The sequence below is a fragment of the Callospermophilus lateralis genome, chromosome 2, assembly GCF_048772815.1.
Source record: "Callospermophilus lateralis isolate mCalLat2 chromosome 2, mCalLat2.hap1, whole genome shotgun sequence".
Classification (NCBI taxonomy): Eukaryota; Metazoa; Chordata; class Mammalia; order Rodentia; family Sciuridae; genus Callospermophilus; species Callospermophilus lateralis.
The window spans coordinates 12,829,321-12,842,004 of NC_135306.1; the positions used below are offsets into that span (position 1 = coordinate 12,829,321).

A 12,684-nucleotide genomic window follows, 5' to 3' on the forward strand; every position below is an offset into this window, starting at 1 on the left:
AGCCCTCCCAGTGGCCTGCCAGTGCCCGGGATTTGGGGGGAGTGGGCGGGGATCAATGTACGCTCAGGGTCAAGGACACAGGTCCAAACCCAGCACTGCTACTGATAACAGTGAGAGCTATTCCAACACCTTAACAAGGATGAGTCCATGTGAGTCCATGTTTTCCTGACGCTTACTTCTGGCAATGTATTAGAGCTTTATGTGAATTTTCTTTTGTTGTTTAATTCTCAAAACCCAGTGTGCAGATGAGAGAGCCAAGGCTCAGAAAGGGCAGGCAACTTGTACAGGGCCACACAGCCAGGAAGCAGCAGCTGGGTTCAATCAGGTGGTCTGCTCCAGAGCTGTGCTTCCTACGTGATTCCACTAGAGACCCCGAGGCCCTGGGCAGCTGTGACTCCGTTTCCCGTCTGTACAGGGAGGAGCTTGGTCTAGCTGACCTCTAAATCCTTTCTAGCTTGGGCATGCCTCCCTGATGACTCATTTGCAAGTGACAACAAATGACAGGGACCTTCTGGGGACAACAGCTTGCCCAATGGAGGTGTGCTAATGGGAGATGACCCTGCCTTGCCCTCCCAGGCATCCAGCAGCCCAGGCCAGCCCCAGGCCAGCAAAACAGGAAGAGGTGTTATCTGATTATCCCTGGATGAAGAGCCAATGGGAACAGCAGACCCCCAGGCGCTCCTGGCCTTGGGAGGAGGGTGGTGAAGGCCCCCTAAATCCCTGAGTGAGTGAGCCGTCCACACCAGGAACACCAGACCCACCTCAGGGGAGGACCTTGCAGGCCACTGTCCTCCCAGGTGCTCTCCCATTGTCAGGCCAAGCGCCCAGGGGAAGTCCAGGCCTCCAAAGGCTCATGGGAACCCCGGGTGCAGTATCAAGGTCAGTGTCCAGGCCTGGGCGGTGTCTCCCTGGGGTTCTGTGGTGGGGTGGTGACTTTTCCTGACCTCTCTTCCCTGCTCACCCCACTCACTCCATTCAACCCATTAACTTCCACCAGCCCCGCCAGTGCCCACCAGGGTCAGGCCTTGGCCCAGTGCTAAGGGCTCAGATGAATCAGAAACAGTCTCTGCCCTGGAGAAGGTCACCACGGGCTGGGCTGACGGGAGAGGGACACGTGGTGGTGGATCGTTAAGTGACAGAGTCCTTGAGAGAGGATGTGCAGGCAGAGTTGCTCTGGAGACTGGGGAGGGAGGGAGCCCAGGATGGCAATGAGGGAACTGTGGCCGAAGGACCAGCCGGGTCCAAGGCACAGGGGCTGGGACAGACGGTGGGTCCTTGAATGCCAGGCTGGGGAACCAGATCCCCCCATTACTAGGGGCCGTCTCAGGCACTGGGGCAGAGCAGTAACAACCATGGCTCATTCTGAATGTTCTCTAAGCAATTCCACAGGAAAAGTCACTCATCCCGACGTGAAGACTTGTGTCAAAACAGATGTCACTGCTGCCACCTCCACAGAGGGCTTCCTGGCTTTGGGAACAATTCCCACCGGAGAGCTCAGATATAATTATGTCTGCAATCCCAACCAAATGCCACTTGATCGCTTTATCTTCCTAGCGTGAGGAGGACGAAGGCATCTGAGCCTTGCCCTCCAACATCCATGCTCCTGGTTCCAGGCAGGAGGGTGGGGAAGTGGGAGGGGCTGCAGGCCACAGGGAAGGGGAAGAGAGGAGTATTTCTCTCTACCCCAGGGTGTCTGTCCAGCACAGATGCCTTCTAACCATCAAACCAGGCCTGTGGGATGCAGGACAGGACAAAGTAAGGCAGGGAGAAGGGAGCCCCGCATTCAAACACCAGCTCTGTCTGCTCTTGGCTGTGTGACCCGGGACCACACATCTCCCTTTCTGGGCTTCAGCGTCCTCATCTGTAAGAAGGACAGGATAACAACACTGGCTAGCAAAGACTGGGCAGGGGGCGGCTGCCAGGCTCTGTGAGGACTTCCACATCCGGGCTCGGAGCTGAGCAAGCCTCAGCCAGTTCTTCCCTCTCCGTCTCCCACCGTTATGCCACCTTTGGGAAGTGGGGCGCCTGTGATCTGCCTCCCATTGTAAGGATGAAATGAGACAAGACCTAGGAGTGCCCAGCGCCTGCCCTGGGCCTGGGCAAAACAGGCTTCAGGATCCCCACTGCGGAGAAGCAAAGAGTTGTAGGGACGGGTTCCAGCCGGGCCAGCAGGCCCAGGTCTGACCACCACCCCACCTCTCCCGGAATGCCCACCTGGCTCCCTCCCAAACCAGTAGTAAGGCTGGGACAAGCTGCCTGTCAATTGTCAAAGGGTGGCAGTAGCTGAGTATCCACGGGTGACCACAGCGCTCTGGCCACCTTCGCCTGTGCCCTTCCTCATAGGAGGCTATCTTCATCCCAAACCTTCCCCTCCAATGTCCCTGACCACGGTCTCCTTTCAACATTCCAGTTCTCTGGTCAACCCAGGCCTGGCTGGCTCGGCCACCCCTGCTGCCAGGCCCAGCAGTGGCCAGCTGATTGGGTGCTCCCTCACTGAAGCGGATCCCACCACCTAGCAGGTGGCTCCGTGGCTCTGCAGCTCTCAGGCTCCCTGGGCCGGCACACAAACCCCCAGGACATCACTGGGAGTAGCCACCCAGGCGGCCACTCGCTGCCCTCTGCTGCCCCCAACTGGCAGGAAAACACCCTGCACAGGCACCTCCAGTTCTGTCCATCAGGACTGGCCATCTGAGAACTCTGTGGTCTCTGGTCAGTGAGGCCCTCACTCCCCACCTCTCTCCACCTCCTGGAGCCACAGCTTAGCCCACAAGCTCTTGGGGGGGGGTGCTGTGGGGCAGCCGGTGAAGATGGGGGTGTTCAGGTTCCCTGGAGCTCTGGGGCAGTACTGGGCAGGGATACACCCCTGTGCAAGCAAGGGGTTGTGCCTCCCCTGTGCCAGGTACTGAGCGCTCATGGCTCCAGTGTTCGTTTATAGATGGGGAAAGAGAGGCTCAGAGTCAGGGCAACTTGCCTGAATCACAGAGGGGACAGTGGTCAAGATTCGAATCCTGCTGGAGGAAGCTGGGGCCCAGAGAGCGAGTGAAGAGTGGAAGGCAGAGCCCCCAACAGCCTCCCGCCCGCTGCACTGAGCCTGCCTGGGCCCCGTTAGTGCAGAATAAAGTTGACGAGGATCCGATTATCTGAGCCTTGAAGGGCAGGGCTGGGAAACGGAGCTTTCAAGGACGGTTCCCTTCCCTTTCCACACCCCCTGGGCTAAGCTAGCACACCCAGGATGAGAAGAGAGACTCCAGGGTGCCTGGAAGTGGGCTCTCCCCCCACTTCTGCCCTCAACATCCCCCGCCCCCAAGCAAGGACATTCTAAGCCTAGGTGTTGGGGTGGGAAGGGCTCCCAACAACCTGCTTGAACCTATCCTGAACCTGCCACCCCAGTTCCAGTCTGTCCACTGAAGGAGGTCCTGCTGGCTCAGTATACTCCTGGGTGAAGCACATTCTGCACCCCAGGTCTGCTCTGACGTACTCTGGTCTATCTCAACTCCTTCTTTGGGGACTCCATGCTTCTGTTTACTCTGTTCACTGTCATGGGTCTCCTCTCACTTACATTCCAGCCATTTCTCCACACCTCAGCCCCCAAACTGCTCTCAGTTACTCCTGATGTTTCTCATCTCCTGACCTTCACAGGGGCTGTCGTGACGGCCTGGAATATCCTTTTCCTCTCCCTGCCTGGAAATTATAAACCCAGCCAACCCCTCTACATTTTGCAGGGAGCAACTACATTTTAATCCTACGTGTATCCTCAGTGCCCAGCACAGGCCCTGACACACGGTTGACACTGATTAAAAATTTATTGAAAGAAAGAAAGGAGGAAGGTGGAGAGGGCTGAGGGAAAGTGAGTGAGCTCACAGCCAGGAAGGACCCAGGGACTGGGGTGCTGTCTGAGGCCCCCGCTCTGCCACTGGCCAGTCGTGTGACCTTGGGCCTGTCCCTCCTCCGAGAGCCTTGGAGAGGAGCCTCGTACAGCAGAGCTAACAAAACCACCTTCCTGATTATCAGAGGGGTGGGTAGCCCCCTAACCCTGCCGAATGTCACAGTGCCACCTCGGGCCTGGCTCAGACTCTGGCCTGGCTCCAAATAGGGAGGCTCCCATATCCCTGGCCCACACTCCTGCCCTGGCCACCCTGGACAGCTCCTGCATCTGGTGGCCTGTGACAACATCCCCCACAGAAAGAGGCCTCTTCCCACAGAACACAGGCCCAGACGGACGACAGGGACCGTCCCTTCAGGTTTGAACAGCTCGCTAACAATTAAGTCCCAGGGAAGGCAGGGCTGGAGGGGCTGAGGGTGCTGGGACCCGTTCTCCCACCGACTCTCACCTGCTGACCACTTGCCAGACACCGGGTCAGCAGAGTCCAGCTCCTAGCACAGAGCAGAGCAAGGGACGTGAGTCTCGTGGGCAAATTCCTCACACTACAAAGTGGGTGCTGGGACCCCTAGTGTGGGGCCTCAGCCTGGGGCTCAGCACAGCTGCCCTGCCACAGGCGTCCATGTGTCCCAAGGGGTGGTGCATTTGAGATGCCAGAGGCAGTCCGCACTGGTGCAGGGAGCCCCCGAAGGGGACCTGGCACGCCTTCCCTCCCTGGGCCTCAGTTTCCCTGCGTGAGGGCAACCCAGAGCTGCCTTCATGGAGAAGGGGCATTGGCAGGGGACTGTGCCACAGAGAAAGCTGCTCTCCTGTCCCGCAAGTCACCCCTCCTCTGACAGGCAGCCCCCGACAAGCTGTGGGTCCAGGGCCAGGAGATGGGGTTGTGCCGATGAGCAGGAGGAGGCATCGGGGCCTCCTAGGGCACTGGGACCCGCAAAGGGCTACTCCAGGAAGCCCCCCACTACCTGGAAGTGATGGGAGCCAGGAGGAAGGCCCACTCGGAAGCAGGTGGCGGATGTCCAGTGAGGATGGGGCGTGGTGAGCCCTGGGCTCAGCTCCAGGCCCTGTCCCAGATAGGCCCTGTGACCTTGGGAAAGGACCTTCCCCTCTCTGAGCCTCCTCAAGGTGAGGAGGGTTGGACAGATCGTTTCTGACCACCTTTCCATGCTGTGCCGGGGGGTCACCCTTCAGTCTGCTAGCGGGACTTCACCGGGAACCTTGCCCCTGTGGCTCCTGCATTCTGGAGAAGTGCAAGGGCTTTAGTACCCACCCCAAAGCTCCTCACTTCTCTCCCCAGGCCTTCTCCCTTATGCCCCCAACCCATCCAACACCTCGATCACAATCACACAGGGCCATTGGCTTGCTCCTGCTCAGTTAGATATCCATCTAAATGAAATATTCTTCTCCTTTTGTTCCTGAAAAACTCCTACACATCCCTCAAAGTCCAGCCTCAAAGATTCCTCCTGCAGGAATTCTTTTCCCTCCTCCCCAGGCCCCTTGTTTTGGGTTCCTGCAGCACCTCAGAACCAAGCACCTGGTAAAAGTGAGTTCTTGAAAAGAACCAAAGACCTGCTTGCCGAAGCACCTGCCATCGACCTGATACTGACAGCCCCCTGGGCCTTCCCCTCTCTGACACTTTTCCTTCTCCATCTCGCAAAAAATAGCCCTGAGACCTAATTTCAGCTAAACCTTCAAACACGACTCTCCACTTTCAACTTCCCGAGAAGGGATCAATTGGCTGTCAAGTTTCCCGGAGCCTCTGCCACCTCCCCACCCAGACCAGACCCGCAGTAGCGCCTCAAGGTCAGTGGGAGAGGGCGGGGCAAGTGAAGGAAGGGGAAAGGACTCTGCCCACAGCCCAGCTGGGAAGGTGGCAGGCTGAGGGACTCTCCAGAGACCAGAAGAGTCACCAGCTCCCCCCTCACGCCAGCAAACTGGGATCCCTGGGAGCATGCTGCTCAGAGACTCTGGGGCCCCAGAGGCGCAGTCTCTGCAGATCCAGGGCCTCCCTTGCCACCTGACCCCTGCCCTCCTCCCTCCCTCCCTCCCAGGAGAAGGCTCTGGTCCAGAGAAGACAGACTGGGAGGAATCTTTGCAGCCTCAGAGCTGAAGGTAGGAGGCCTCTCTCAGACCCTCCAGCATCCTCCCGTTAACCCAAGGTCCCCTGCAGCTCTTGTGGGCACATGCCAGTCTCCTGGCCCTCTGTGGCCCTGGGGAGCCACTGTCCCGTCCCCCAACCCCACCTGTAGGTAGGAGGAAGTTACATCAGATGGGCAGGAAGGGTCCACATCTGGTCCAAGACACAATGAAGGTCTGAGGCCGTGCAGGGGCCTCAAAGTCACGTCAGCTAACCCTCAAGCCCTTTCTTTTACCGGCTGCACCAGAACATTTAAGCACCTACTGTATGCCTAAAGCACATGCTGCCTCACAAAGTCCATCCCCTTTAGTGCACAGAAGGGGAAATGAGGTTCTCCCCGGTCACAAAGTCTCTGGGGGCAGAGAGGGGGGACAAGCACCAGATCACCAATGCCCTTCAGAGGGTGTTGGGTCTGCACTGAGGCACGGGCATGGGACAAGCCAGGCTTCCAGCACTTTCAGATGACCTCTGACCAGTCCAGGCCTTCCCTGCCTTGGTTTTCATGGCGCAGGGAACAGAAGGAGACCCAGAGACCTTAGCCCCTGGACTAAGGTCTCCCAACGGGGCACCTCCACCAGACATGGCGACATCCTCACTCCCGGGTTTAAAATGACAGCAACAGCAGCAGTGACTCAGGTACAAGCTGTGGTGTCTCCTGCCTCCCCCAGGCAAGAGCACGTCCCCCGGGTTCCCTCGGGGTCTACACAGAGCAGCTGCCGAGCTCGGGAGGATGGAGCCAGGGAACAAGCTCGGGGCTGGGCTGTGCTTCTGGCCCTGCCACAGGCTCTGTGTGCAGGTCTGTCCCCAGGACACCGGCCCGGCTCACCTGGCTTCCCCAAAATACCATCCTCTGCCCCTGCCCCAGCCCTCCCCATATCTTTAGTGGTCTAAAAGGGAAATGTGACTTGAATGAGAATGTTGGATTTCATCTGTCAAGCACCACCAGGGGGTCAGGCCTGGTGGCACGCTCACAGTGAGTCTTCAGGACAGTCTGCCAGCTCCACATGTCACTGCTGAGGATACGAGGCTCAGGGAGGCCAAGTGCCTCAGGAGGCCACGCAGTTCATGAAAGGGCCGAGATTAGAACCCAGCTCCCCAAACTCAAGCTCTCCAGTGCCGCCAGCTCCAAGCCTCTGGCCCAGGATGGAGTCTCAGTTCACACCCCTTTCCTTAACTGCTGAACACAGAAAAAGGACCAAGGTCCCCAGAGATGCACACAAAGCTGAAATGTCCCACTGTTCCAGCATCTCTGCCTGCCTATCACTCAGGAGCTGTGTGACACCAGGAAAATGACTTCACCTCTGTGAACCTCAGTTTCCTCATCTACGAAATGGTGATACTTATGATACCTACCAACAGGGTTGCCTTGAGCAGTGGGCAAAATGGCCACCTTAAAGGTGCTCTGCAGACCCTCCCTGGGCAGGTGGGATGTGGGTGCAGTCCTGGGGGGCTAGAGGCTGGCAGGCTATCTCTGACTCTGATCCACAGGTAGTTTCCACCCAGGAAACCGAGCAGAGACACCACGACGGGAAACCCGCCAAGCCCCGCTGGCAATTACAGGGCTGCAAATTCCAGCAACTCAGGTGTGCTGGCCTGCTTATTAGAGCAGCAAAGAACGGGAAGTGGCAGAGAAAGGTTGCTGATGGGGCTCCTCCCCCTCAGCCCCAGGAGGCACACTCTTTCCCAGTTACAGCTCTGCCTCTTACCTCTACTAGCACTTGGAGCTCAGACAAGCGCCTTAACCGAGCTGAGCCTCAGTTTCCTCGCCTGGAAGATGGGTAACCAAAGCATCAGCTGCAGGGCTGTCCGAGATCAGGGAGATCAGGGATGCAGGACAGAGCCACACGCAGCAGGTGGGCAATCAGTGGAGTGAACTACTGGATTATTATCCATAGTGCCCTGAGGTCCCCTGAAGGCTCACCCTGCCCACTGTGGCCTGGGAGACCAGAGAGGGCGGGATTTGGCCTCTGCTCCAGTGGGTGGGAGTGGGTGTCACCCTAGATGAGTTCCCAGGGACCTACTGGCCATATCCAGAGGCATGACCCTGAATGCTCTCAGCACAGGCTCCTCCTCCACGCCAGAGTCCAGGAACTCTGCACCACCGGTCAGGGGAGCTTGGTAAAAATGCAGATGCCCAGGCCCAGCGAGCCGCAGCTTGAAGGGGCCCCAGGACCCATCTTCAAAGCATTTTTCTGCCATATAGACAGGCAGAAGGGTCAGCGGTCCTGGGCAGGGCTCCACCTGACCTGTCACAGCCTGCTCTCCAGCCTCATCTCACACCAGCCCTTCAGTCCCCTCACGCCAGACCCAGCCAGTGTCTCAGCATCCCTCAGCACATCCATGTCATCACCAGTCCCCTTACTGCCTCCATCAACAGCCAGTTTCCACTGATCCTGCAGGACCCAGCTCAAAAGTCAGCTCCAGGGAGTCCCTCTCCCACGTACTGGGACAGTCAGCTACTCCAGCTCCCCTGCAGTCCCCGAGTCAGGGGTACAGCCAAGTCTGCCACTCTCTTCCCTGCACCTCTGTCGTCTGCTGGCCACAGGGCTGGCTCCTCGGCCCGTGGGCCTCAGCTCAAACATCACCTCCCGACCACACCACCTCAAACAAGCTTCCTGTTTCCCTGGTCAACTCAAGAGTGACCACGAAGGGACTTTGTCCACCATGCTCTCCTGACCTGCGCCTCCGCTCAGCCCACCACCGGAACAGGCCTGGCATGGGACAGGCATGCCACAACTCTCCAGTGAAAGAGGGGATGATCACACAGGCAAACAGAAGCTCCGATACAGACCTGGGCTCCCTGGGGAAGACCACGTGCCAGCCACAGCATCGGACAGAGGGTCACATGCTGCGCTTGCTGAATGAGGGAGGGAAGGGACCCGACCCTCTGTCTGACTGTGTGGCAATACCAAGAGGCACGGAAGTCCGATGTAGGGGGTCCCTGGGTTCTGTCTCCACAAAGTCATTTAAGTTTGTAAAAAAGAAAAGAAATTATGTGTGCGAATGGCCTAAATCCCAAAGCTATAATATATAGGCTGTGATCTTTCAATTCTAAGGCTTCATCGGTTGGGGAATACAGAATTATTTTATTTCCCACCAAGACAGAACTGAATTATGACTGGCCAGGGACTACCGCATGACAGACCTCAAGACACCCAAACGACACCCGCCCGGTCAGGGTGGGGAAGCAGCATGTGTGCGTGGAGTGCGGGGACCTAGCTTAATCTCTTCTCTTCCTGGGCCAGGGCACTCCATGTCTGGTGGCCTTCAGGGATGCCTGTCCTCCACCTGACCCCTCCCTTGAAGGATGGGACCCAAGTGGCCCCAGGGGCAGGGCTGAGCCATGGAGAAGGGAGCAGCCAAGGGATTGGATACCTAGAGCAAGGGAGGCTGGACGCTCTCCCGGTCCATGAGGCTCCAGGAAGGGGGACCACGGGGTCGCAGAGCAGCACCCCGGGGCCACGTGGTGATGGTTGGTGGCAGTGTCGGTGGTGGTGGTGACGCAGAGATAGTTACCGTGACCCGGAACGGCGAGGCAGCTGAGGGCTCCATGCTGGGGCTCTTCTCTGACAGGCTGCCGGGCAGGCTGCGCCGGGAGCCAGGCCTTTCTTGGGGTGACTCTGTCGAGAGAGGGAGAGAGGAGGTGAGTACATCCGATAGCTAAAGCACATCCACGGAGGCCTCCCTGCCACTTGCATCCAGCCACGCACAACAGACAAACTGGTCCCTATAAAGTGGGGGAGCAGAAAAGTTTAGCAGAATTCAAGAGAGGATTACCATCCAAGGCAACAGCTCCACTCCCGTGCAGACACCCCGAAGAAGGGAAAACGGGGACATGGACAAACACGTGCATGCAAATGTTCAGAGCAGCTTTGTTCATGACAGCCAAATTGCAGGCACGACTCAGTGTCCATCAACAGATGATTGGATAAACACAACGTTACATACACGCAAGGGAATGCCGCCTGCCCCAAAGGAATCAGGTTCAGAAGAGAGTCACAGCGTGGACAAACCTTGAAGGAGCATCATGCCAGGTGACGCACACCAGACACAGAAGGACAAATGTGGATGGATTCCACCTCAGTGGGGAATATTCAGAATAGGCAAATGCACTGGGACAGAAAATAGATCAAAAGTTCCCAGGAGCTGGGGGAGGGGGATGGGAAATGGTCACTGAATGGTTCAAGGTTTCTGTCTGGAAGAATGGAAAAGTTGTAAAAATGGATGGTGGCAATGGTCATACAGCATTGTAGATTTTTTTTTTTTTTTTTTTTTTTTTTTTTGTGGTGGGATACCAGGGATTGAACTCAGGGGCACTCGCCCACTGAGCCACATCACCAGCCCTGTTTTGTATTTTATTTAGAGACAGGGTCTCACTGAGTTGCTTAGTGCCTCGCTTTTGCTGAAGCTGGCTTTGAACTCATGACCCTCCTGTCTCACTCAGCCTCCCGAGCCACGGGGATCACATGTGTGTGTCACGGTGCCCGGCTGTAGATGTTCTTAATGCCACTGAGTTGTATACTTAAAATGGTTAAAATGAGCTGGGCATGGAGGTGCACACCTGTAATCCCAGCTGCTCAGGAGGCTGAGGCAACAGGATCCCAAGTTCAAGGCCAGCCTCTACAACTTAGTGAACCTCTGTCTCAAAATAAAAGTAAAAAGGGTTGGGGATGTGGCTCAGTGGTACAGTGCTCCTGGGTTTAATCCCCAGTGCCATCCTCCCCACCACCAAAAACAAAACAACAACAACAAAAAAAGGTTAAAATGTATTTTAACACAATTTTTAAAGTATTCCCCCCAAATCTCACATGTCTTGGGAAGTACTAAGCTCCCTGTTCATGGAAGTATACAAGCAAATCAGGCCTCTCCTGGTCAGAAGTGTGGAAGACACCCGCCCCCTCAAGCAGGCAAAGCCATCTACCCAGCCTGGACCACTTTCTGCAGATCCCTTCTGTCAATGAGAATCGAGGATCTCTGACTTCCAATCCAGATCCTCTTTTGCCGAGGCTTTAAGCGTGGGAGGTCTGCAGAGGCCAGGCAGGTGAGGAAAACAGCCTGGCTGATTACTGCTACTTCACAAGAGGGAAAATGTAACCATAGCTTCCCACAGCTTCCGGCAAAGCCAGAAATCTGGGATTTTAAATAACAGGAAATATTCGGACTTTTACATGGTGACAGCTCAAGAGAATCTTCAGCCACCTTCTGACCACACCCACTTACGACCTCCTGGGCCGGTCCAGCCAGGCTGCTTCCTCACTGGTCCCCCACACCATGCTGGGCTGCCTCTTCTACTGCTCTGGAGTGGCTCCCCCAGAGGACTCCCTTCCGGAGACCCTTGGTGACCCCCTCCGCCCACCACTCTCAGCCCCCTCTGGCTCCTATAGCAACAGCCAGGCCTGGGCCTCTGGTCTAGCCCTCGTTTGCACAGTGCACGCATGCGCACACGTGGGACTCTGGACTCCCACTCCTAAGCCGGCTGCATCTCCACATCCCGGCACCCCGCTTGGAGCGGGATGTGTGTGGGTGCTCGGGAAAGACCTGTTGACTCACAAGGAAGTCTGAAAAGGATGGGGCGGGGGTTTCCCTGGTCCCTGGGGACACGCAGGAGTGCAGAGTGAGAAACACCAGCAAGGTGAATGTACATGTTCCTGTTCGTGGAGGTGCTGAGTGCACACCCACAGCCCACCCCAAGAACACCGGAGGTGAGGATGGTGCCATCAGGGCAAAGCACAGGGTGCACACAGGGGCTGGCACAGGGTGCACACGGGGGCTAGCTTCTGGGGCCGGGGGCACCTGCTGCATTTCCTGCTCCATTCTCTCCATGTAACCAAACAGGGGTCCCCAGAAGCCTGAAAGGACTTCAACTAGAACAGGCTCCGATCCCGAGCCCTGGACAACGGCCAAGCAGGTGAAGCCATCGACCCAGGCCTGGACCACGTCCTGCAGAAGCCCCAGTCTCCACTGCTGCCTGTGCAGCCCTGGCTGCTTCCTCTGCTCTGTACCCCTCACCCCTCCTCCACTGCCTCCGCCAGGCACACGCCAGACACCCACTCTTCTGGAGGTTTCCCTAGGAAATCTCTGCCCACGCTCCCAGTCTGCCTTCTCTCTCCTCCCCCAGCCTGCCTCGGCACTGCCTGTGCCCTGAGACAGCAGGCATCACTGCCACCTGGGGCGTGTCCCCTTGTAATCCACCGCAGCTCTTGTCATCACCACCTGGAGGGGATCCGCAAGTGCTCTGTGACAGTGCACGTCACCTCTACCTGGGAGATGTCCTCTTGTGCTCTGTAAAGCAGGCCACCTCCACCTTGGGGTCCCACCCACGCACAAGGCACTGTGGTAGCAAGCGAACAGGACGCCCTATTAGGACAGATGCAGAAGATGGGGGGCAGTCCCTAGCCCAAGGTGACACGCTAGGAGGTGGCCACAGGAATGAGGCCCAGGTGTCTGGACACGGAGTCCCTGGCTCCATCAGTGCTGAGCCCCTCCATGTCCCAGTGCCCAACCAGGGGACTGACACACAGTAGGCATGCAGCTCATGGTGCAAGCCTCATCTGGAGCAGACCCCTGGTCCAGCCACTCTCCAGGGCAAGGGCAAGGGACGGAGAGAGCAGGACGGGCCACGCCCAGCCAGACCCAAGTGCCCTCAGAGACAGCACACCCCTCACCT

The 12,684-nt window shown here is 57.4% G+C and overlaps 1 protein-coding gene across 15 annotated transcripts in view; it reads right to left on the reverse strand.

Annotated features, from left to right (window-relative positions):
• Dab2ip (DAB2 interacting protein) overlaps positions 1-12,684 on the reverse strand; it is a 183,066-nt gene that overhangs the window by 87,328 nt on the left and 83,054 nt on the right. For 13 of the 15 annotated variants that reach the window (XR_013090351.2, XM_076845543.2, XM_076845548.2 and 10 more), the window contains one exon: positions 9,534-9,637. Coding sequence is in view for 11 of the 15 variants with exons in the window: in XM_076845543.2 (XP_076701658.1) it covers positions 9,534-9,637 (104 nt within the window). In the remaining 4 variants the exon portion in view is untranslated. The other 2 variants (XM_076845554.2, XM_076845553.2) reach the window with 2 other exon arrangements.